This window comes from Lepus europaeus, chromosome 9 (genome assembly GCF_033115175.1).
Source record: "Lepus europaeus isolate LE1 chromosome 9, mLepTim1.pri, whole genome shotgun sequence".
Classification (NCBI taxonomy): domain Eukaryota; kingdom Metazoa; phylum Chordata; class Mammalia; order Lagomorpha; family Leporidae; genus Lepus; species Lepus europaeus.
The window spans coordinates 95,332,305-95,358,332 of NC_084835.1; the positions used below are offsets into that span (position 1 = coordinate 95,332,305).

At 42.0% G+C, this 26,028-nt stretch overlaps 1 protein-coding gene across 10 annotated transcripts in view; it reads right to left on the reverse strand.

Annotated features, from left to right (window-relative positions):
• PIAS2 (protein inhibitor of activated STAT 2) overlaps nt 1-26,028 on the reverse strand; it is a 106,913-nt gene that overhangs the window by 55,157 nt on the left and 25,728 nt on the right. For all 10 annotated transcript variants that reach the window (XR_009866823.1, XM_062201622.1, XM_062201624.1 and 7 more), the window contains 2 exons: nt 15,238-15,712; nt 5,784-5,868 (listed from right to left, as the gene is read on the reverse strand). Coding sequence is in view for 9 of the 10 variants with exons in the window: in XM_062201622.1 (XP_062057606.1) it covers nt 5,784-5,868; nt 15,238-15,712 (560 nt within the window). In the remaining variant the exon portion in view is untranslated. The remainder of the gene's footprint in view (nt 1-5,783; nt 5,869-15,237; nt 15,713-26,028) is intronic.

Here is a 26,028-nt window from a genome sequence, read left to right on the forward strand (position 1 = left end):
ACATGTTAATAATATATGTAAGGTACCTAAGTATAAGACATGCTCATGAGGTTGAGCAGCTGGTTGCTATAATTATTTCCTTAGGATTTGAGACTATATAAAGAAGAGATCACTATCATCAAGAAGTTTACAAACATAATTAGTCAAATAAATACAGTGATACTTTAATAGGAAATAAGTGCACAGCACAGTGAGACACAAAGAATATGTTTGGAAAAATCTGGAAAGGCATCAGAGAGAAGTTAACAGTTGAACTAAACCTTGAAACATGACTCAGAGTTTGCCAGGCACAGTTAGGAGAAAGAGGATATGCAAAGGTACTGTGATAGGAAGCAGATGGTAACTAAGGAAAGGCAAACAGGAAAGCCTAGCAGGTCTGTTGGTTGCTAGAGAAGAGTAACCAGAGATTTTATGATTTTTAAAGAAAGGACGACACTGTAGATGGGCAGAGCAAGACACTGAAGAGAGCTGCCAAGCAAGTATGGGCTTCATGAAGTACCATCACAGGGTTTCTAAACTCAAAGGAGAATGAATTTTGCAATGATCACATGGTCAGCTCAGAGATGTAAAGCTGTGAAACCATCACAATCACAAAGGCAAGACATGAGGGCTTGGAAGCTATTTAGACATGACCATCAATGAGCGGTACTTAGGCATAAAACCTGGCAGGACTCAGGGACTGACTAGATACAAGAAGGCAGGAGAAGAGAAGGGGAGCTTCTAGGACCATGCCCAGGTTTCCAAATGGTACAGCTGGAAACGGTGATGCTACTCACCGAGTAAGGAGGAGGAGGAGCAGCTTGTGGCGTTAATCTCATCCACCCCCCGGGGTGATGACTGCTATTCCAGCTTCACATACTAGGTACTTCAGTTTCAACAGGGTTTAGTCACTTGCCCAGGGCATGCAGATCTAAGTGATTGAGCCAGAATTTACTTTCTACTTGGTAATACTTAGAAGACCATACTAGTTTCCTTAAAAGATCAGCTGCATGATCAAATCCTGAATTTCAAAAGTGACAAAGAATCAACAAAGTGCAGCAAAATGATGGGATGTGGTTAGTGAAAACTGGGGTAATACAAGGAAGCCTCTCTGACCAGGCAGAATCCAATGCCAATATTGGAAAGGGTATCTCAGGAAGAAACAGACCAGAAAAATCTCCTTAAGGATAGTTTATTTTTCAACTTCGCACACTTAGTGCCTGAAATACTGTCTGGACCACAGCAGACACCAGAAACTATGTGCTAAATGAATGAGTAAATAAAGGACAAAAGACAAATAAGCAGGTTTGGGAGGAAGGCAAGTTCAACATGTGCTATGCTTCATGTACCTGTAAGTCACCAAAGCAGAGGCAATGGGGAAGGCCTTTCATCAAAGACAAGATGTTGGTGATTCTGCAGCCACCAATGTAAAAATAACAAAACAAATTCATGAATCCCATCACAGAGTAGTAAGAAGAGAATCAGATTCATTCCTGAGAATGTGTAAGAAAAATCAGCGTGAAGGACTAAGAGGGCATTTTTAGAAACACAGTACCAAGGAGAAGCAGTAGTGCTAAAGCCAAGAACAGAGCTGAACCTACTTATCAATCTTCAAGATGCCACAGAAAGAACAAAAATAAAATACTCTGAACCTGGGCTGCCACTGTGGTGTAGCGGGTAAAGCCGCCACATGCAGTGTCAGTATCCTATATGGGTGCCGGTTCAAGTCCCGGCTGTTCCACTTCTGATCCAGCTTCCTGCCATTGTGCCTGGAAAACTAGTGAAGGATGGCCCAAGTCCTTGGGCCCCTGTACCCTCGTGGGAGACCTGGAAGAAGCTCCAGGCTCCTCGTTTCTGATTGGCTCATGTCCGGCTGCTGTGGCCACTTGGGGAGTGCACTGGCAGATGGAAAACTTCTCTCTTTGCTTGCCTCTTTGTGACTCTACCTTTCAAATAAACAAATAAATCTTTTCTTAAACTTGCATGTATTGAAGCCTCTAGCTAAGACCTCGCTACCACTAAAGGCAAAGGGGAGGCCAGATACATAGCAGTGTTTCTTAAATTTGCTATACACTGGAAAAACACACAAGGAGCTTTAAAAATCATTGTTATTTGGATTCCATCCTCAGAAATTCTAATTTAATTGATATGGGATGAAACTCGAGTAAATTTTTAAAAGTTCTCCAGTGAAAAATAAGAGCAAAAGTTTAAGAACCATAGGGATAGAAATTGTTGAAAGATATCACAAAAATTATCCAAATCCAGAATGTATTACATGCTAGAGTCAAATGAATCACTTTTATTTTTCTAAGTACAAAGTGTCATAAAATAAAAGTCTTAATGACAGGAACCAGGGTTCCCTAGATAAGCGTTCAGTTCTAGGGTTGGGAAAGAAGGGATACAAGATCAGCCTGGAGCATCTGGAGTGGCAGAAAGGAAAGGCATGTGCAACAGACATGGTAGGGAGGGGCATCCCAAAAGCACACAGGACTGAATCTGAAGGAACTCCCAACCGCTAAACCCCACATGGGTGCAGGGGCCCAAGGGCTTGGGCCATCTTCTACTGCTTTCCCAAGCCATAGCAGAGAGCTGGATTGTAAGCGAAGCAGCCGGGACTTGAACTGTCGCCCATATGGGATGCCGGCACTGCAGGCGGCGGCTTTACCCACATGCCACAGCACCAGCCCTATTACAACCATTTTTAAGTCTACAGTTCCGTGGCATTAAGGACATTCATACTGTTGTGCAACTATCACAAACATCTATCTCTGGAACACAATTAAAATTTTTCAATGAAAATAATTAAGTTTTGGCCACTTATTTCTTGACCAACTAATACATTCACTAGATCTATTTGAACTTCAAAAAGATGGTTTGAATTTTAGAAAGATATAAGAAAGGATATAAAGTGAAGACTTCCCTTAATTCTGTCCCCAGCCGCCACGTCCCCTCTCCACCAGTGGCTACTCTTTATATTTCATATAAATATGTATTTATTTAGGCATGTTAAGCCAATTCTACACATACAATCTTTTAAAGACAACTGGCAGCACACTATTCACAATTCTGTCCCTTGCTTGGCTCACTTAAACAGGTAACTTGAAATATGTATCTTTACACTTACTTACTTCAAAAGCCTACATAATCCTGAAATGAAGCTTTCCCATATCTCTAAGGCTTTATTGTGACCCCTCCCTCCTCTAAATCAGCTCTTATTTGTCCTTACTCAACTGGCTCTAAGATACTGTGCAATCCAACAAACATTTTATGTACATGAGCTGATTCACTAGCAAGACTGCAATGCAAACAAGCCGTAGAAAAGGATGTCACGGAACACAGTGCCTTGTACCTCATGAACACCTAGTAAATGCTGATCCCAAGCAATGGATCCAAGAATAACAAAAACTAAAGACCCATGACATGGTTTAGGGATATAAAATATAACATCTAATTGGTTTTGTCATTTTATTATTATCCATAAGATTGCCAGAAGTCATTCTATTTACATGTGCACCACTCTTTGGAACCTCAAACGTCACAGAATCTGATTATAAAATAATGTTCAGATTTTTGCTGATAAATAATTTTAACAAAATGTGATTAGCCAAAGAATCTAAGCTGTATTCCATATAGTAACACTGACTCTTCAATATGTTAGTTGTTTAAAAAAGCTGCATGTTCCAGAAACCTGGATCAACCACCTTGGGAGCACCACCACACACATGAACGTTAACAGATTCTGAAAAGTCCTGTTACAAAGAACTTACATAACTGTTCAATACAGAATTGCCCAAAGTTACAGTGCCCTTATTTCTGAAAATCTCTAACATCTCTAGTGTTCCAATGAATAGGTGAAAGGAGGCAAAGAGCACTCATTTGCTGAACTCTTCAGTTCCAAAAAAATCATTACATCTCCAAGAATCTCAGTTTTCTTAAGCACAATCTTGTAAGAATGCAATTTTAAAAGAGTCATATAAATAACATTACCACCAACAATGACTGTTAGTCAGCTTCTCACTACTACAACCAAAATGTCTGATGGAGGCTACTTATTAAGGAGAGAGGTTTACTTCGATTGCTTTTGGAGTCCATAGTCCAAGATTGGGCAGCCTCATCAATCCTCCATCCTCAAGGGTAGAGGCTGGCAATGGTGGTGGCTCATGTGTGGAAAAGAATCACAGTGAGCCAGGAAGCCGAGGGCACAGCCGGGCCCTACTTGGTCTCACAGGAACCAAGTTCTCAGAGAAGTCCACAACAACCTAAAGACCTCCCACTGGGCCTACTTCCTAGACCCCTTACCTGTATCAAATATCAATCTTTAATCCATTAACCATTTACATATGACTCTGGGGACCAAGCCTTCAACAGATGGGCCTCTGGGGTATACCCAAACAATTATTCAACCAACAGCTATATTTTAAATTATGAAGTATACATTACAGGTTTCCTTTTCTTTGCTCTTACATCTTAGTTCATCTGCCATTTACAAATGTAACTACTCTGATGTTACATTTTCAAAAATGTCTCAGGTTAAAATGATTAAGTTTATGGCCAACCCATCTTCAGGTAGTTATCACAAATTCCTTTTTATCTGCTATATTTGAAATAAAGTTTTCATTTAAAAACTTATTTCCAGCAGCAGGTGGTTGACACAGAGTTTAGATGCTGCTTGGGACACTTACATCCACGTTGGAATGCCTGAGTTAGAGGCCCAGTCCCACTTCCGATTCCAAATTCCCATTAATGTGTACACTGGGAGACATCAGGTGATGGCTCAAGTACTTGGGTCCCTCACACCCACAGGGGAGACCATGACTGAGTTTTTGACTCCTGCCTTAGACCTGGCTCAGCCCCAGTTATTGCAGGCATTCAGGGAGCGAACCAGTGGATGGAAGATCTCTTTCTGCCTTTCAAATAAATATTAACAATTTAAAAATTAGTTCCAAATATGACAAACAGTAACTTAAAAGATTGAGGTTTCATGCAAAAGTTAAATGATTTTCTAATAGAGGCAGTGCTGTTGCATAGGTAAAGCCACTATTTGCTTCACAAGCATCCCATATAGGAGGTGGTTCAAGTCCCATCTGCTCCACTTCCAATCCAGCTCCCTGCTAATGCCTGCGAAAGCAGCAGAGGATGGCCCAAGTGCTTGGGTCCCTGCACCCACACGGGACATCCAGAAGAGGCTTCTGGCTTAGATTGGCCCCACTCTGGCCATTGCAGCCATTTAGGGAGTAAACCAGTGGACGGAAGATCTTACTCCATCTCTCTCTGTAATTCTGCCCTGCAAATAAATTCTTTAAAAAAAATTTTTTTTTCATTTTCATCTGTCTCTACCTCTCACTGTCGGTGACTCTACTTTTCAAATAAATAAAATTTTAAAAAACAGTCTGTTAGGGGCTGAACATACACTGACTTCAACATCTGTATGTTGAAGCCTTAATTTCCAATGTGACTATGTTTCGAAACAGCACCTTGAAAGAGTCAACGAAGGTTAAATAAGGCCCAGAAGGATGGGTTCCTAATCCAACATGAGTGATGTCCTTCCAAGAAGAGGAAAAGACACCTGGGATGCACTGAGACCAAGGAAAAGCCATGCGAAGAAAGAGCAAGCTGTGCAAGTCAAAAACAAAGACCTGAGAAGAAACCAAGTCTGCCAACAACTTGATTTTGGACCGGCGCCTCCGGAATTCTGAGAAACAGTTTCCATGTTGAAGCCAGCCAGTCAAGATTTTGTTCTGGCAGCACCAGAAGACTAAAGCTGTGATATTCAAGTAGAAATACATTCCCAACATTCCTCTTACCTGGATATGCAGATCTCTCTAACTTGTTGAGGTGTCAAAGCAAAAATAAAAAACTTCTCTTGAAATCGTTGAATACTGCTTTGAACTGAGGAGGAAAAAAGAAAGATAATTTCAATAACAAAAATAAGGAAATAAGAAGGTACTTCTGATAAGAAGTATCTGCCAAATTCTAAAATGTTTAAGTCTTAAACACTCTAAAATCAAGCCGTGAACTGCATTCATCATGAACTCATGAGTAAACTCACTCCAAAAGCAATCTTTAGTTTTAAGCATATAATCATTATTTATTCTAAAACACCATTTATAATATACAAGAGCATGCAAAATTTCATGGAAATACTTACTATGAAAAAACTATGTTTGGATTTCAAATTGTTTTGTACCAAAAGAAACTTGTACTGATGGCTGACAAGAGGATCTAGTTTAAGCCACAAGAAGGACAAGACATCAGTGTGAAAGAGTTACTATCAGAACATTCATGAACTGTGCCAAAACTAGAGCAAAATGAAACAAATTTACAAAGAAGCTTGGGTATAAGACTGGAGAAATCATTGATGTTTTATGCAAAGTTCATGTAAATAGGCCCCAAAGAAATCAGCAGTTTAGGGGCCGGTGCTATGGTATACCAGGTAAAGCCATTATTTGCAGTGCCAACATCCCAAACGGGTGCCGGTTTGAGTCCCGGCTGCTCCACTTCCAATCCAGCACCTAGCATGGGAAAGCAGCAGAGAACTCAAGTCCTTGGGACCCTGCATCCATGTGGGAGACCCGGAATAAGCTCCTGGCTTCAGATGGGCCCAGCTCTAGCCACTGGGGACATTTGGGGTTTGAACCAGCAGATGGAAGAACTCTCTCACTCTCTCTCTGTGGCTCTTTCAAATAAATATTAAAATAATTTTTGCAAATGTTCTAAAAAAATTGAAATCCGCAGTTAATCTACTGTTTTAAGTAGGGAAGGTGAAACTTGCAGCAGCAGCCCACCCACATTAATTTGTGAGAGAGAGAAAAGTCTTTGTGCCGTAAATGGAGAGGACTCTTAACAGCACAAACAGCAGCCAACACCATAGACATCTGAGTTAGGTTAGCTTACACACTTCTGACTGAAACTTTCAGAGCTGAACCAACATTCTACTCAATAGGTAGCAAAACTGTCGCAGCCAGATCAGTTACAAACAAGAGTAGGCTTTCATGAAAAAAAAATTTTAAGATTTATTTGAGGCCGGCGCCGCGGCTCAATAGGCTAATCCACCACCGGATTCTGTCCCGGTTGCTCCTCTTCCAGGCCAGCTCTCTGCTGTGGCCCGGGAGTACAGTGGAGGATGGCCCAAGTTCTTGGGCCCTGCACCCACATGAGAGACCAGGAGAAGCACCTGGCTCCTGGCTTTGGATCAGCGCGGTGCGCCAGCCGCAGCAGCCATTGGGGATTGAACCAACAGAAAAGGAAGACCTTTCTCTCTGTCTCTCACTCTCCACTCAGCCTGTCCATAAAAAAAAAAAAAAAAGATTTATTTGAAAAGCAGAGTTACAGACAGAGAGGGGGAGATAGAGATCTTGCTTCTACTGGTCATTCCCGAAACAGTCACAACAACCTGGGTTGGGCCAGGACAGGAGCCTCCTCTTGGTCTCCCACATGGGTGCAGGGGCCCAGCACTTGAACCATCCTCCACTGCTTTCCCAGGTGCATTAGCAGAGAGCTGGATTGGAAGTGGAGCAGCTGGGACTCAAATAGCAGCCCATATGGCATGCAGGCAACATAGGCAGCGGCTCAACCCCTTAAGCCACAACGCAAGCCCACCAATGGAAATTTTAAACAAGCAGGATCAAGATCCCAAAACATTTCCTTGAAGAACTAGAAATGCAGCTTTATGAGAATGATCCTGATGTCAAAGCAATGTCTACCAAGAGTTGGAAGTGATTCAGTCAAAGTAAAAGTGGACTGACTGGTCAAGAGCAAAGGGCATGGCAATAGTTGTTTCAGATGTCCAGGCCTGTTTTTTGTTTAACTTTCTGGAGGGCCAACTAATGACAACTTCTGATTACTATGAGAGGGTTTTTGAGCAAGTCAGCCAAAGCTTAGGCAGAAAAACACCCAAGGAAGTTTTACTACAGACTCTTCCTCCTGTTCATTCCTCTCACCAAACAAGGGCAAATATTTACAAGTTCAACGAGAAGTCATCAGGCATCCACCTTACAGTCCTGATCTGGCTCCCTCTGACATCTATTTAAAAAAACAACAACAACAACAAAAAAAAAAAACTTCAAAGAATACTCAGTTTTCTTCAGATTGCATTGAAGTGGTTAAATTCCCAGGACCCTTAGTTGTTTACCAAAGTGTCTTATAGTTGACACAGTATATGTTGAAAAGTAAAATTTAGGGGCTGGCGCTGTGGCGCAGCAGGTTAATGCCCTGACCTGAAGCGCTGGCATCCCATGTGGGTACCAGTTCGAGACCCAACTGCTCCACTTCCAATGCAGCTCTCTGCTGTGGTCTCAGAAAGTAGTAGAAGATGGCCCAAGTCCTTGGGTCCCTTCACCCATGTGGGAGACCCGGAAGAAGATCCTGGCTCCTGTCTTTGGATTGGCACAGCTCCAGCTGCTGCAGCCAATTGGGAAGTGAACCATTGGATGGAAGACCCCTCTCCCTCTCTCTCTCTCTCTGCCTCTCCTCTCTCTGTGTAACTCTTTCAAATAAATGAATAAATTTTTAAAAAAAAGTAAAATTTACATCTTTTAATTCAATTTTTCCATGAACTTTTCTCATTTGGCCAAATTATAATAAATTTCATTTCATAAATTTTTAAATTTCATTTCAATATCACATTTCATCCTCAATTAAAGCCTCATCTAAAGATCTGAGCAAGTCAGGTACAAGTTCCCAGGACAAAGTCTTTGTTTCTTTGCCATGGTTTTGTTTTTACTGCTTTATATTTATTCAGAACATGTAAGAGAAAATTTTAAATTTCAAAACCTGTTATGTAGCTAGAGTTATAAAGATATATAACTGCTGGGGTTAGCACTGTGATGCAGTAGGTTAAGCTGCCACCTGCAACACTGGTACCAGATGAGCGCCAGTTCAAGTCCCAGCTTCTCCACTTCCAATCCAGCTCCCTAGTAATGTGCCTAGGAAATCGGCAGAAGATAGCTCAAATACTTGGGTCCCCGCCACCCATGTGGATGACCTGGATGGAGTTCCTGGCTCTTGGCCCTGCCTTGGCTGTTGCAGCCATTCCATCAAAGGAGTGAACCAGCAGACAGAAAATCTTTCTTTCTGTCACTTTGCCTTTCAAACAAAATAATTTTTTTTTTTTTTAAAAGAATCATACTAAGTCAGGCATTGTGGCACAGCAGGTTAAGCAGCTGTTTGGGAAATCTATATCCCATATCAGAGAAGCTAGGATCACGTCCTGCTTCCATTTCTGTTGCAGCTTCGTGCTAATGCACACCTGGGAGACAGCACATGATGGCTCAGGTACTTACATGGTTCCTACCACCCATGTGGGAAACCAGGATAGTTCCTGGCTCCTGGTTTCAGACTGGCTCAGCCCTGGCTATTGCGGGAATTTCAGGTGTGAACTAGCAGATGGAAGACTTCTACCTCTACCTATACCTCTGTTGCTCTGCCTTTCAAATGAAACAATTTAGTAGAGAGCAATTATTTTCATATAAAAGGTTACCTAATTAAAAAAGACTACTCAGGGGCCAGCGCTGTGGCATAGCAGGTAAAGCCACTACCTGCAGTGTTGGCATCCCATATAAGATCCGGTTTGAGTCCAAGCTGCTCCACTTCCGAACCAGGTCTCTGCTATGGCCTAGGAAAGCAGAAGAGAGCCCAGGTGCTTGGGCCCCTGCACTTGTATGGGTTCCCCAAAAGAAGCTCCTGGCTCCTGGCTCCTGATCAGCCCAGCTCCAGCCGCTGCGGCCATCTGGAGAGTGAACCAGCAGATGGAAGATCTTTCTCTCTGCCTCTGCCTCTCTAACTCTAACTTTCAAATACATAAACACATAAATCTTAAAAAAAAAAAAAAAAAAAAAAAAAGACAAAAGACTACCCCTCAAAGTCATTAAACTAAAATGCACTTAAGTCACAAATAACTATATTAATGCTGATGAATTAGTCAATGATGTTCTAGTGTCCATTAAAACAAAAACAAAACAAGCTAATATAAAATCTTCTGCTTCCTAACAGGTATTGCAATACCCACAGGAGGGCAAAGTGCCCCCTCTGTACATTACAAACAGTCAAGTGGCAAATGTAAAAAAAAATTTTTTTTCTTCTTGGGGTCGGAGCCGTGGCTCACTCGGCTAATCCTCCACCTGCGGCGCCGGCATCCTATATGGGCACCAGGTTCTAGTCCCAGTTGCTCCTCTTCCCATCCAGCTCTCTGCTTTGGCCCGGGAAGGCAGTGGAAGATGGCCCAAGTGCTTGGGCCCCTGTACCCGCATGGGAGACCAGGAGGAAGCACCTGGCTCCTGGTTTCAGATCAGCGTAGTTCCGGCCATAGTGGCCATTTTGGGGGTGAACCAACGGAAGGAAGATATTTCTGTCTTCTCTCTCTCTCACTGTCTAACTCTGTCAAATAATAAAGAAAATTTTTTAAAAAAATTTTAATGATTTCCTTAAAAAGATAACTTTAAAGAAAAAGTAATGGTAATCAAAGACAGAATTTATAACGTAGGTAGATGTAAAAGTATGACAACAGCAAAAAAGGAGGGGGTAGATAAATGAAATTACCTGCCCACCAACTGTGTTTCTTGCCTCATTCTTCTAAGCCTGATTAACATAAATCTCCTCAAAGACAGGCTCACTTTTAAGTGTGTCAAAAAACAGCAAGAATCTACAACTGCAAAGTTGGGCAAAACACCCTCAGTGAACTGACCACAATAAAGAGCAGTTTTAGAGGCCCTGACTTAGATAACTGTAGTCAACCTAGCCAGAAAAGTTACCATAAACCATAAATTTTACATTTGAAGCTGGAGTGCCTGCATCATCAGCATATGAAGCATCCATGTATAACATGAAGAAATTGTAGTTTAGTATCAGCAGTTTATATCATAATAGATCTTTCTGGAATATTTTTGGCTTTACCTATCATTTATTTGCTGCCAAATTTTCAACCCAGACTAAAATCTCAAATAACCAGCCTGTTCCTGTGGGACAGATCTGTTTCATCATGCTTTACCAAACTGGCCTTCAGGAAACTTGCAGCGGAAGACTGTGCAAATGCTAAGAAAACCCAATTTGTTTTGATTTTTACTGATGGTTTCTAGGTTGTCAGTTTTAGAACAGCAGCCACATGCACAGTAAATTCACCATAAGGTAAGTCCATTGGCTAAACTGTCATTTTGGTATGGATCATGAAAAATAACGGCAGGATGTTAAGTAAAAGCATGCAAGTTTTGCCAAGTATTTTCTCCTCATTAATGTCTACACTTTGGGATCAAAAGATCAATTCTGCATAATCTCATGAATGCTTTCATGTTAAGAGTGACTGAAAGAGAAAATTTAACACAAATCAATGACAATACATACGGGTTTATTCAAACTCTTTCCTTTTTCAACAATGCTGCATAATGTACATTCTGAATTTCAAATACAGCTACAATACCTTGCCCATCATGTCATTCTTCCAGTTGTGTAGTGGGGTCCACATCACCCTCCCTTTCAATCCAAATGGTGCTTTGAGACTGCTTAACCAACAACGTATGGTGTAAGGGGCTGCTACACAACATGCAAGCACGGATCATAAAAGTGTCATGTGTTGCTTCCTTACTGTCAGAACACTTACTTCTCATGCTAGAAAGAAAACCAAACTAGACCACGTGTAGGAATGAATTCCAGCCAATAGAGAAACTGAGCTCAAGCCATCCAGTAGGTAGCACAGCCACTAGATCTGTCAGTAAAGATGTCTCCCAGTGATCCGAGCTTTGACCCATCAACCCATCCCCAGCATTTAAGTCTTACCAGCTAAGACCCCAGACTTCTTGGGACAGAGAAGCCATTCACATTCTGCCTTCCAAATTCCTGATCCAGAGAATCCATGAGCACAATAAAACACCTGTTTTATACCACTATGCTTTGAAATAGTATCACACAGCAAGAGTAAAACAGTGACACAATTTCATTTAGTAATTTTAGCATAACCTTATAAATGTTAAATTACATTACATTCAGATTCATTTATAATGACTACTAACTGACAAGGCCTGCTAAAATGATCTGCAAATATATGTCCAAGAAATAACATTAGGAAAGACTATCACACCACAAAACTCGGGGAGGGGGGGGTTTGTTACCCTCAGTGGCTACAAGGTGGCACAGAAACTCTACATGTCAAAAATGTCTCTTGAGGCTGGCACCATGGCTCACTTGGCTAATCCTCCGCCTGCGGCACCAGCACCCTGGGTTCCAGTTCCGGTTGTGGCAAGGGTTTGTCCCAGTTGCTCCTCTTCCAGGCCAGCTCTCTGCTGTGGCCCGGGAGGGCAGTGGAGGATGGCCCAAGTGCACCCACATGGGAGACCAGGAGGAAGCACCTGTCTCCTGGCTTCAGATTGGCGCATTGCGCCAGCTGTAGCGGCCATTTGGGGGGTGAACCAATGGAAGGAAGACCTTTCTCTCTGTCTCTCACTGTCTAACTCTGCCTGTCAAAAAAAAAAAGTGTCTTCCTTGCGGCGCCAGCACACCGGGTTCTAGTCCCGGTTGGGGCGCCGGATTCTATCCCAGTTGCCCCTCTTCCAGGCCAGCTCTCTGCTATGGCCCGGGAAGGCAGTGGAGGATGGCCCAAGTGCTTGGGCCCTGCACCCGCGTGGGAGACCAGGAGAAGCACCTGGCTCCTGGCTTCGGATCAGCACGATGCACTGGCCGCAGCAGCCATTGGAGGGTGAACCAACGGCAAAAAGAAGACCTTTCTCTCTGTCTCTCTCTCTCTCACTATCCATTCTGCCTGTCCAAAAAAAAAAAAAAAAGAGAGATTCCTAGGGACTTTCCCTGTTATAGTTCTGCAATGTTTAGTTTTTCAATTACAAACATTAGTTACTTTTGTAATCTAAAAAGAATGAAGAAATTCTAAGGAATCAAACATTCATACACAAAACTCAGAAGGATTCATAGAACATTAAACAGCTAGACCTATCAGCACGTTATGATGCATACACAGTGAACAGAGACAGCCAGCTACTGAAGGATTTATAGAGAATCCCATTATATAAATTCCAAAAGCAAGCTGACCAAACCTACCCCTTTTTCACATATATACCTACACAGTAAAGCAAGCAAAGGAAGGAACACAAAATTAATGGTAGTGATTTAGCTCAGGTAAAAAAAAGTCTAGGAGAGGGCTTTAAAGACAATGTTCCTTGTTTCTTTTTTAGAAGATTTATTTATTTTTAAAGATTTATTTATTACGAAAAGCAGAGTTATAAAGAGATAGAGGCAGAGAAAGAGAGAGGTCTTTCATCTGCTGGTTCACCCCCCAAAAAGCCCCCGCTGCTGGAGCAGGACTGATCCAACAGGAACCTGGAGCTTCTTCTGGGTCTCCCATGTGGTTGCAGGGACCCAAGGACTCAGGCCATCTTCCACAGCTTTCCCAGGGACATTACCAGGGAACTGGATGAGAAGTGGAGCAGTCAGGACTCGAACCAGCACCCATACAAGATGCTGGCACTGCAGGATGGTGGTTTTACCTGCCATGCCACAGCGCCAGCCCCAATGTTCCTTTTTCTAAATGTGGAACCTAGTTGCACAGGTGTTCATTCCCTTGAAACTAACTAAAATGTGATTTATATATATACACACACACATTCTTTTGTAGAGATGCAGGTGAAGTTTTAAAACAGAAAATTCCAAAGTAGTTGACATTTAAAAGAAATTATCTTGCATCGGATTCTGTCCCAGTTGCTCCTCTTCCAGTCCAGCTCTCTGCTGTGGCCTGGGAAGGCAGTGGAGGATGGCCCAAGTCCTTGGGCCCTACGCCTGCATGGGAGACCAGGAGGAAGCACCTGGCTCCTGGCTTCAGATAGGCACAGCACACTGGCTGCAACACGCCAGCCGTAGCGGCCGCTTTGGGGGTGAACCAACGGAAAAAGGAAGACCCTTCTCTCTGTCTCTAACTCAGCCTGTCAAAAAAAAAAAAAAATTATCTTAAAGAAAAAAACGAAGAAAGATTGTGAGGACAAATGAGAACTAATTAGGGAAGAATAATAGAGATGAGAGTTTTATTTGTTTTTAGATTAGGGGATTTACCATTTGTTCCTGTGAAACTTCAGCACAGAGAACTGTGTTATTCAGCCTTAAAAGAATGGAAATTCTGGGACCAGCACTGTGGGGTGGTGTGTTAAGTCGTAGGGAGCACCAGCATCCTATATGGGCGCTAGTTCGAGTCCTGGCTGCTCCTCTTCTTCCAATCCAGCTTCCTGCTAACATGCCTGGGAAAACATCAGAAAATGGCCCAAATACTTAGGCCCCAGCACCTACATGGGAGACCCAGAAGAAGCTCCTGGCTCCTAATCATCCTAGCTCCGGCCATTATGGCCATTTGGGAAGTGAACCTGTGGATGGAAGATCACTTCCCCTACCCTCCCCGCCCCCGCCTCTAACTTTGCTTCCGAAAAAATAATAAAACCCTTAAAAAAATAAAAATAGGGACTGGTGCTGTGGCTTAGTGGGCTAAGCCTCCGCTTCTGGCACCAACATCTCATATGGGCACTGGTTTGAGTCCCGGCTGCTCCACTTCCAATCCAGCTCTCTGCTGTGACCTGGGAAAACAGTGGAGGATGGCCCAAGTGCTTGGGTCCCTGCACCCAGGTGGGAGACCCGGAGGAGGTTCCTGGCTCCTGGCTTTGGATTGGCACAGCTCCGGCCACTGTGGCCATTTGGGGAGTGGACCAGCAGATGGAAGATCTCCCACCCTCTGCCTCTTTGTAACTCTGCCTTTCAAACAAATAAATCTTAAAAAAATAATAATAAAAGGGAGGAAATTGACATAACCTACATCATAGAAGAAGTCTGAGGATATTATGCTAAGTGAAATAGATGAAGCACCTAAAAGTCAAAATCACAGCAACAGAAAGTAGAATGGTAGTTGCCGGAGCTGAGAGGAAGGGGAAATGGGGAGTTATTGTTCAATGGGTACAGACTCTTGTTTCATAAGACCAAAGGATTCTGGCGATGGATGCCGGAATCGGCCGTACAACACTATGAATGTAGTTACTACTGATGAATTTTAACTTGATTGAGGTAGATTTTATGTGTATTTTACCACAATAAAAAAATTCAGAAAAAGAATTCAAACTGTAACAGTTGCAGTCATAGCTGCCAGTATTTTTATGTGTACATTTAAACATATGACATTAACACTTCCACTTTTTAATATTCACAGCAAGTCATAAATCCATAATTGAAGGCTTCTTGCTTTATTTGCTCATTTATCCAGAAGCAACTGATTTTTCCAACACTTACCTAAACTTGTGGGCTTGATGAGAACATCAAGGACATCATAAAAGGGCAGGTTTTTTAGCTGCACATCAGGATGGACAGGAGGAATTGGGGGAGATGGCTGCTGCATCTCAAACGCAGGCTTAGTGTCTGGCAGCAGCACAGAACCAACAGGAGAGGACGGTGAGTGAGAAGTAACTGAAGTGGAAGGCAACGCGTGGATTCCAGCCGCAGCCAAGTCAGGCTCCGCAGGCGAGGAGCCACCATCCAAATTGAAAACCGAGGATTTGATTGCGGATAAATCAGAAAGTCCTTCAAGAGTCCGTGGATATCGGCGTCTGTACAATTCTCGGATTTTAATCTGAACCGCAGGGCTGCAGCCACTCTTCAATAAATGCAGCGCCCTCATCAGGAGGTCATGCTTGCGCCCACTTTTATTCCGTCCAGCAAAGCCTAATAACACTTGTAGTTCAGAAACCCTAAAACTAGAAACCATATTCTAAAAGGAAAGGGGGAAGAAAATAAGCCAACAGTCACCCACAAGCATAAAAATCCCAATATATACTATAAAACAGATTTTTTCCTGCACACGCTAGTAACTAGCAACTTCACATACTACTAAGAACTATTACTACTGATAAAGCTGTTCCCCATACAATTTACATTCAGGTTATGTTGTTCAAGTGTATTCTGTTGTACTCTTGATTTTGACCATGCACATCCTATTAGTTTCTATTGACCACTTCATTACCTGATTATGCTCAAATGTAAACCCAAAATTGCTTTATGATTATGAAATCTACAACCAATGAAAATGTTCCTTTTCAATCCAAGCCTTCCCAATATACACACTGCAAAATTATCACCAATTTACCAAAAATTTCCCAAGTTTTTGCTAAACATCTAAAAAATTAATTTCTACATTGTATGTGTAACTTCTGTTGCCAAATAATAATCCTACAAAATCAGGAAAGAATTGTGAGCCAAAATTCAGCGAGCTTTTCACCCAACACAAACATGACGGAACAGAAACAAAGGTATTTTAAAACATTACAGCTAAATACTGCATACACCTTCAGAAAACTTCTGAAACAGCTGCATTCTCAGCTGGGTATATTCAAATGAGAAAATGACCTCTGAAGAACAAGGAAATGAGTAGCCACAAATCTTACAAAGGGCAAGAATCCCTCCACACCACTCCAGTGATTTTTCTTGGGTATAAAACAAAGCTCCTAAGCAGCTCCTGCTTCACACTTCAACTTCTGTTTATTCACCAAAACCCCCTGCTGCCTCATGAATCCAGTCACTTCCAGTCAAGTCTAAATTCACAAGTAAACCAACCACACTTGTGTCAGATTTGCCTTACACAGTACATGTGCACCATCTAGCAAGACAGAGGGGGAAACTCCACAGCTAAGCCAGGCCCTCTCAGGAGACCTCTCCATTACTAGGGCTTGGGTCCCCCACCCCTCCCCTCCTGCACAGTGCTGCATCCTTTCCAACCTGCTCTTCCCATCAGGGCAGCACCTACAGCTGGCCCTGAGTCAGAACTGCTCCGTCTGCACTTAAGTTTCAATGATGGCTCAGAAGCAGTTGTTTTAAAATCCTGTATGGGGGCCAGTTGTGGCACTAGGTTAAGCCTCTGCCTGCTACTACACTTTGGATCCAGCTCTCTGTTAATGGTCTGGGAAAGAAGTGGACGTTGGCCCAAGTGCATGGGCCCCTGCACCCACATGGGAAACCCAGAAGAAGCTCCTGGCTCCTGACTTTGGATCAGCCCAGCTCTGGCCATTGCAGCCATTTGGGGAGTGAACCAGTGGGTGGGAAGCTCTCTCTCTCCTTTAAAAAAAAAAAAAAAAAAAAAAAAAAACCTGTATGGCTTTTAGGTAACTGATGGGAACAATACTCGCAAGTTTTTAAAAATGAGGACAAATTCAGAAACACCAAAATAATCTATTCTGTTCCTTCTGTATCATAACTGTAGTTTACGTACTCTGTCTCCATGTTTCATATTGTAACAGTCAGAAAACATTGTTACAATCTTAGCAGCCATTTTATATACTTACAGTGGTGTCCAAAAGAAATATAACAAAACCCATTTACATAATTCTCAACTGTCTTGTAGCCATTTTGCAGTAATAAATTTAAGGTACCTTTAATAATAGTTATTTAGGGGCTGGCGCTGTGGCATAGTGAGTAAAGTGCTGGCATCCCATGTAGGCGCCAGTTCGAGACCCGGTTGTTCCACTTCCAATCCAGCTTTCTGCTATGGCCTGGGAAAGCAGAAGAAGTAGATGGCCCATTGCTTGGGTCCCTGTACCCACATGGAAGATCAGGAAGAAGATTCTGGCTCCTGGCTTTGGATCAGCCCAGCTCCAGCCATTGTAGCCATTTAGGGGCGTGAACCAGTGAATGGAAGATCTCTCTCTCTGCCTCTCTTTCAAGTAAATAAATAAATATTTTTTAAAAAGTAATAGTTATTTAACCTAATACACCAAAAATATTTTTATTTCAACAGGCAATCAGTTTTTGTGATTTAAAAATACAATTTTTAAAAGTGTCAATAAGTTTTTTTTTCATACTAAGTCTTCAATGTCCAGTGTGTACTCTACACTAATATATCTCAATTTGGAAGTGCTCTGCTAGAAAAGAAATGTGATGCATTTCACACAAATTCTCTTTAATTCTTCAAAGGAGTGTTGGCTATCAACAATGGCACTCACATGGACACAAGATACCTGTGATTCCTTCTAAAGAGATCAGATCAGCTCAAACTTCATTACTTTGTTTCACTGCTTATGTTTTCAGATATTCTTCATTTTAAGGGAATCTTTCTTACAGAAATGACAAAATTTTACAGCACAAAGTCACCCTAAGGATGGCTCTCAAAAAGGAATTTCTGAGGTAAATAGATTCTGGAGACCATAGCATGGTGACTATGGTTAATGATGTATATAGATGTCCCTTGGCATCCTTGGGGTACTGGTTCCAGGACCCTCTGAGGTTACTAAAATCCATGGATGCGGCCGGCGCCGTGGCTTAACAGGCTAATCCTCCGCCTTGCGGCGCCGGCACACCGGGTTCTAGTCCCGGTTGGGGCGCCGGATTCTATCCCGGTTGCCCCTCTTCCAGGCCAGCTCTCTGCTGTGGCCCGGGAAGGCAGTGGAGGATGGCCCAAGTCCTTGGGCCCTGCACCTGCTTGGGAGACCAGGAGAAGCACCTGGCTCCTGGCTTCGGATCAGCGTGATGCGCCAGCCGCAGTGGCCATTGGAGGGTGAACCAATGGCAAAAAGGAAGACCTTTCTCTCTCTCTCTCTCTCTCACTATCCACTCTGCCTGTAAAAAAAAAAAAAAAAAAAAAAAAAAAAATCCATGGATGCTCAAAAATGCCTTATATAAAATGACTTAATACTTGCACATAACCTAGGCACAGCCTCCTGTATACTTTAAATCATCTCTAGATTGTTTATAATATTGGCTGGAGAATAATGACAAGGGAAAAAGTTTGTAAATGTTCAATACAGACACAACAGTTTTTCCAAATATTTTTAATCCATGCAGAACCCATGGATATGGAGAATGTACCTTATCCTAAGTATTCTCACCACAAAAACAGGCAACTATGTGAAGTGATGGATATATTAATTAGTTTGATTGTAGTCAGCAATTTGCAATGTATACATATATCAAAACATCACACTGTTATCCCGAATATATATAAATATCAATTATACCTCAATAAAGCTGAAAAAACACCTTGTTTATAAAAAAAATTTCTGGGGGCTGGCTCAGTGGTTCAATGGGTTAAAGCTTCAGCCTACACATGGGTGCCAATTTGAGTCCTGGCTGCTGCACTTCTGATCCAGCTCCCTGCTAATGCACCTGGGAAAGCAGTGGAGGTCCGCTCAACTCCTTGGGCCCTTGCACCCATGTGAGAGACCCGGAAGAAGCCCCTGGCTCCAGGCTTAAGATTGGTTCAGCTGGGGCTGGTGCTGTGGCACACTAGGTTAATCCTCCGCCTGCTGCGCCGGCATCCCATACAGGCACCGGGTTCTAGTCCCAGCTGCTCCTCTTCCAGTCCAGCTCTCTGCAGTGGCCCGGGAAGGCAGTGGAGGATGGCCCAAGTCCTTGGGCCCCTGCACCCGCATAGGAGACCAGGAGGAAGCAGCTGGCTCTTGGCTTCGAATCGGCGTAGCTCCAGCCGTTGCGGCCACTTGGAGAGTGAACCAACGGAAGGAAGACCTTTCTCTCTGTCTCTGTCACTGTCTGTAACTCTACCTGTCAAATAAACAAATAAAAAAAATCTTAAAAAAAGACTGGCTCAGCTCCGGCCGTTGTGGCAATTTAGGGAGTGAACCAGCGAATGAAAGACCTCTTTCTCATATTCTCTCTCTCTACCTCTCTCTGTAACTCTTTCAAATAAATAAAATAAATCTTCACAAAAAAAGGGGGGGGGGGGATTTCTGGAAGGTCTCATATCACATATCCCCAGTAGAATCATTGCTTGGCAAAGAATGCTAATGCAACTAGCTCTATAAGCTGTTGTAAATACACTAGCCAATCCTTAATCTGTTTTCTGTTTCAGCTACTTGCCAGCAGTGATAGTCCAGAAATATCAGAAATAATTCATAAGCTTTAAATTGCACACTGCTCTGAGCAGCAGAATACTTCTTGTGCTGTCCAGCTCTGTTGGACCAAAGATGTAAATCACTCCTTTGTTCAGTGTATCCACACTGTATACACTACCCATCCATCAGTCCCCGAATAGCACAGTATCACAGTGCTTGTGTTCAAGTAATCCTTATTTGACTTAATAATGGCATTAAGCACTAGATGATACTAGAAATTCAGATATGCCAAACAGAAGGCATACAGTATTTTCCTTAAATGAAAAGATGAATGTTCTTGACCTACTAAGGGAAGAAAAAAAATATCATATGCTGAGATTGCTAAAATTGACAATATAATAAAGTATTTTAAGAAATATATTAGAATAACTTTTATTAGTGTATGGAAATAACTTTTAACTTTCCTATTTTCTCTCTTGCTTCTTAATTTATAAATTAAACTTTATCAGAGAGATATATATATACATAGGAAAAAACACAGTAAAACAAAGGAGTTTCAAAAAGTTTGTGAAAAACTGCAATTAAAATACAAATTTCCCATGAACTTTTTAAAGGTCCCTCATACAGTGCTCAGTACTTCATTTCATTAGGCATTTGACTGGGGATTTTGGAACCTATCTCCCTCCAATAAGGATGAACTACTATATACCAATAAAAGGGAAGAAAGGGATAAAGTCTTAGAACTATGAATGTAGAGTCACAGGATGATGAACAATAGGTGGGACAACCCATTGCAAAATACTGCAAAGATAAATAACTCCCAGAGAGTCAAAGATAATGGTTTTGGGCGTCAAAGGGGCCCTGCGGAAAACTTCAGGCCAGCAATCAGTAGTTTCACCCTGGCACCGAGACTAAGACCCTGAGAAAGTCACTGCAACCTTCTAGTCATCAATTTCTGCTTACAAACAGTAACAAAACCAAACACACACAAACAACACACACTCTTTTTATTTAGCATTTACTGTCAAGATAAGAATCTCTAGGGGGGCCGGCACTGTGGCGCAGCAGGTGGTTAAAAGCCCCAGCCTTCAGCGCCAGCATCCTATATGGGTGCCGGTTCAAGTCCTGGCTGCACCACTTCCAATCCAGCTCTCTAAGGCCTGGGAAAGCAGTGGAAGATGGCCCAAGTCCTTGGGCCCCTAAACCCACGTGGGAGACCCAGAAGCAGCTCCTGGCTCCTGATCAGCTCAGCTCTGGCCATTGTGGCCATTTGGGGAGTGAATCAGCGGACAGAAGCTGTCGCTCACTCTCTCCGTCTTTATCTCTCTAACTCTTTCAAGTAAATAAAATAAATTTAAAAGAAAAACTCTCTAGGAAGCTTAAGAAATAAAATTGTATGAACACATGCTTCTGACATATCTTACTGGATCTCATTTCTTCTTAAACCAGTACCTACTTTTTTTTTTTTTTTTTTTTTTTTACAGGCAGAGTGGACAGTGAGAAAGAGACAGAGAGAAAGGTCTTCCTTTTGCCGTTGGTTCACCCTCCAATGGCGCACTGCGCTGATCCAAAGCCAGGAGCCAGGTGCTTCTCCTGGTCTCCCATGGGGTGCAGGGCCCAAGGACTTGGGCCATCCTCTACTGCACTCCCTGGCCACAGCAGAGAGCTGGCCTGGAAGAGGGGCAACCGGGACAGAATCCGGTGCCCCGACCGGGTCTAGAACCCGGTGTGCCGGCGCCGCAAGGCGGAGGATTAGCCTAGTGAGCTGTGGCGTCGGCCGTACTTTTTTTAAAATTTAGTCTGAAAATCAATTTTGAGTCCTTTCACCAGTGAGCAGGTATGGTGAGGAGGGTATCAGAGCCCTCAGGGTCAGCCTGCTATGAATACTACCAAAATGGATTTCAGCTGCTTCACCAACCTCTGGCATCTCTATCTTTGGTCTAATTTTTTTTTAACGCAGTGTTTCTCCCCTACCTTACTGCCTCCCCAAGACTGCCAGGCTGCCTTCCAACATGTCTGCTGTGATTACAATGTGCTCTACACAGAGGGATTTCTCCACACAGAAATATGTGGCCACAATTTAATTTTAACATAATATATAAACAACCCAAATCCTAAAGAAGGGTGAACATAAATTGAGACTGAGACTTTAAGTCAACCTGTTTCTTTTATCAAGTTTAAGTAAACACACAAGTATAAAAGTTTTTAAAGCTGGAACACTATGTAATTTAAATATTACATGTAAGATCAAATAAGCTGAAGGCGCAACATTTACAAAAAACTTCATCAAACAGGTAAAATGTGATAGCTACATGTAATCATCAATGCATAAGAATATTTTCCTGAGACTGCTCTTCAACTCTTAACTCTGATGTGAAAACTGCAAAACCCGTTCAAAATCTGATGATGCTCCAATTAGTGGTAAGGGTCAATATAAACTCTATAGATCCCCATCTGCTATGATATAAAACAGGGGCAGAAGCTGGGGAGCTGCTTTGAGAAACTGACAAATAACATTATTAATGCTTCCTGTCCCAGCTGTAATACTTTAATAATCTATATTTTGTTTATGAAAAGGAACAAAGAAAAACCCCCAGATTAGCATAAGCAATACCTTAAAAGACTGATCAAATGAATGTCATAAGAGAAGCTATGTGACAAGTAAGAACGATACACTAATTTCTACCTACTACCTGTTTCAGAGATGACAGGAAGCCCAAGTTCCCGGTGAAAACATGTATTGCCTATAATTAAATCCCCTTTCACTTGAAGAACCTTAAATGGATCTCTTTCCTAAAATGCAATGATTGGGGCTGGCATTGTGGTGTAACAAGTTAAGCTGCTGCCTGTGACACCAGAATCCCACAAGGGGACCAGTTGGAGTCCCGGCTGCTCTACTTCCGATCCAGCTCCCCGATAATGCACCTAGCAAAGCATTGCTTGGGCCTCCGCACCCTCATGGTGGACCCAAATTAAACTCCCAGCTCCTGGCTTCGGCCCAGCTCTGGCTGTTGCAGCCATCTGGGGAGTGAACAAGTAAATGGAAGACAGTTCTAACTCTGCCTTTCAAATAAATAAATATTTTTTAAAAATTAAAAAATTAAAAATGCATTGACTACTGTAACTTCCAGAGTTAAAGACATCAAAACTGAAAGTCAACCATTAAAAGAAACAAAGAAAATATAATTCAAAGTCTGTAAAACAAACTAAAGGCTGAGCAGGTATCTCCCTAAATGCTTCTAATATTGAAACTATTTAAAATATAGTAATCAATTCAAACAAACAAAAGACTAACATAACAAGAGAGAACCAAAAAAGAGGGGGAGAATGAAAGGGTAAAAGAAAAGAAAAACCCACACACTGATTAGAAATCAAAATACAGCCTGTAAAGTCAGACTCACAAAAGGGAAAGTAAACAAATCCATCTTAAAAATGAGAGAACTTCAAAGACCACAAACAGGAAGCAATTATCTTTACGCTAAGAGAACAGCACACGCAACTATATCCTAGTACCTTAAAAATATAGACACAAAAGATTTCCTAGAAAAACAATTACTCCATGATCCAAGAAGAGGTACATCTTACCCCATCCCCATGCAAAACATCTACCCAGACAAGACAGTTTAATGAACAAATTCTACCAAACCTTGAAAGAAAAGGTGGAATTTTGTTCCCTAAACTGCTCAAGAAAACAAGATTCAAGTACATGTTAGAAAACATTGAAAAAATAAATTAAAAAAAAAAAACTTGAAAAAAAAAAGTGAATTTGCAGTTTGAAAATTTCAGTAGGGGATCCACATCATAAATTTTTAGGCAAGTCTGATGAACAGTCTGATATACCATCTATTCTTCCTCATTTCCCAAGACAGACCACAAGGAGTCTTCATGTAATATAATTTATAAATCAGTATTAACACATGTTTCCTGTGAGTATAGGCATAAGTCCTCAATACAGTTTAATCCAGGAATATAAGAATGGCTTACTTAGTAAATGACTTGGTTATGATCTCTGCCTCTAAAGCTACAGAGCACTGAAAATTCATATATAAAATTGTGTAATACATGGGATTTTCTTTCTGGTAATTTGGTAGAAATAGATGGGGAATACATAAAAAGTTTTGCAAATCTAATGTTTCCACAATTGAAAGTTTAAAAAGAAGAAATTGGGTACAGGATACATGGAGACTACTCTGTACTATCTTCCAAACATTTTCTGTAAAGCTGAAAGTGTTCTAGATTTAATTAAATTTTTAAAGAACTGTTGGAAGGGAGGGGAGAGGAGAGGTTGTGGTTTAAATAACATTTCCCATAAAAGGAACCCAGGGTTCTCAGGGGAAAGGCAGACATGCAGGTCTGGAGTAGAAAATATGCTAGATGAGCCTAGAACATTTTATCATACAAGAAGTTATCAAAAACCACAGCTAGAATGGGTTCCTAGAGGGGCAAAGATGAAACACTTTGAGTGTCAAAAAGAATATTCTTTATGTTCTTTTCGTACATTTATTCATAATGACCCCTTCAGAGGATTTTAAAGAAAACAGCTCACGAATATAAAAATTTATAAAGGTAAACAATGCAAAAAATGCATTGATTCAAGGAGAAAAGCCATAATTATCTGAATAAATGCTTGAAGGACATTTGCTAAAATTCTTTCATTCCTGGTAAAACCTCTTAATAAACAGGAACAGAAGCAAACTATTAACAGGATAAATGGTATTATCAGAATTCAAAGGGGCCAGCGCCGTGGCACAGTGGGTTAATCCTCCACCTTCGGCACCAGCATCCCAAATGGGCACTGGTTCTAGTCCTGGCTGCTCCTCTTCCCATCCAGCTCTCTGCTATGGCCTGGGAAAGCAGTGGAAGATGGCCCAAGTCCTTGGGCCCCTGCACCTATGTGGGAGACCTGGAGGAAGCTCCTGGCTTCAGACTGGCACAGCTCCAGCTGCTGCAGCCATTTGGGGAGTGAACCAGCAGATGGTAGACCTTTCTCTCTCTCCCTCTGTCTGTAACTCTCTCAAATAAATAAAATCTTAAAAAAAAAAAAAAAAAAAAAAAAAAAAGCAAATATACTAAAGATGAAATATCAGATCATAAGGTCAAGGCCAATAAAATGCACACTAAATTTTGTTTTTCAACATTATTCCAAATACTCTAGATAATCCAATTGTTTAAAGCAACATTTATTATTTATATAGATGACAGACTCATTATTGAAAATGTAAGAGAATTCACTGAAAAAAATCAGACCATCAACAATTAACTTCTCCCTTTAAGCTGCAGCTTAGGACACTTGCATCCAATATCAGAATATCAGTTTGAGTCCCAGCTACTGCCTGCTTCCAATCTACCTTAGGAGGCAATACTTGATGTTTGGCACCTGCCACCCATGTGGAAAACAGGGACAGAATTTCAGTCTGGCCAGTCCTGGCTTTTGGGAGCACCTGTACAGTGAATCAGCAGACGGAAGACAGCTTGCTTGCGCTCTCTCATTTCCTCACCTCCCTACCATCATTCTGCCTTTCAAGTAGACGAAAATAATAATTTAAAAATATTTTCAGGGGATGGTGCTGTGGCAAACTGGATAAAGCCGCCACCTGCAGTGCTGGCATCCAATATAGTTGCTGGTTCAAGTCCTGGGTGCTCCACTTTTGATCCAGCTCTCTGCTATGACCTGGGAAAGCAGTAGAAGATGGCCCAAGTCCTTGGGCCCCTGCACCCGTGTGGGAGACTGGAAGAAAAGCTCCTGGCTCCGGACTGGCCCAGCTCTAGCTGTTGAGGCCATCTGCAGAGTGAACCAGCAGATGGAAGATCTCTCTCGCTCTCTCTCTGCTGCTGCCTCTCTGTAACTCTACCTTTCAAAAAAATAAATAAATCTTAAAAAAAAAAAAAAAAAAAAGACAGAGGCACTTTAACCACTAGGCCAAATGCCTGCCCCAGGATTTGTAATCTGAAAGGAGGAAGGTCTCACTGAAAAACTAACTGGGTAATTACCTGAAGGAGTAAGCAAGTATCTGGAGAAAGCATTCCAAGGCATAGGACACAGCAAATGTAAAAGTCCTGAGGAAAACAGGTCCAACACATTGGATGAAAAGTACAGTGCCACCCCTGCTGACCAGAGCAAGCTACAGGAGTATGAAGACACCAGAATGAGCAGCCAGGAGAATGATAAACCTAGGGAGGAGTTCAGCCTAAACAAACATTTAATGTGTAAAATAATGACACCAAGCCTGTGAAGCAATGAAAATGC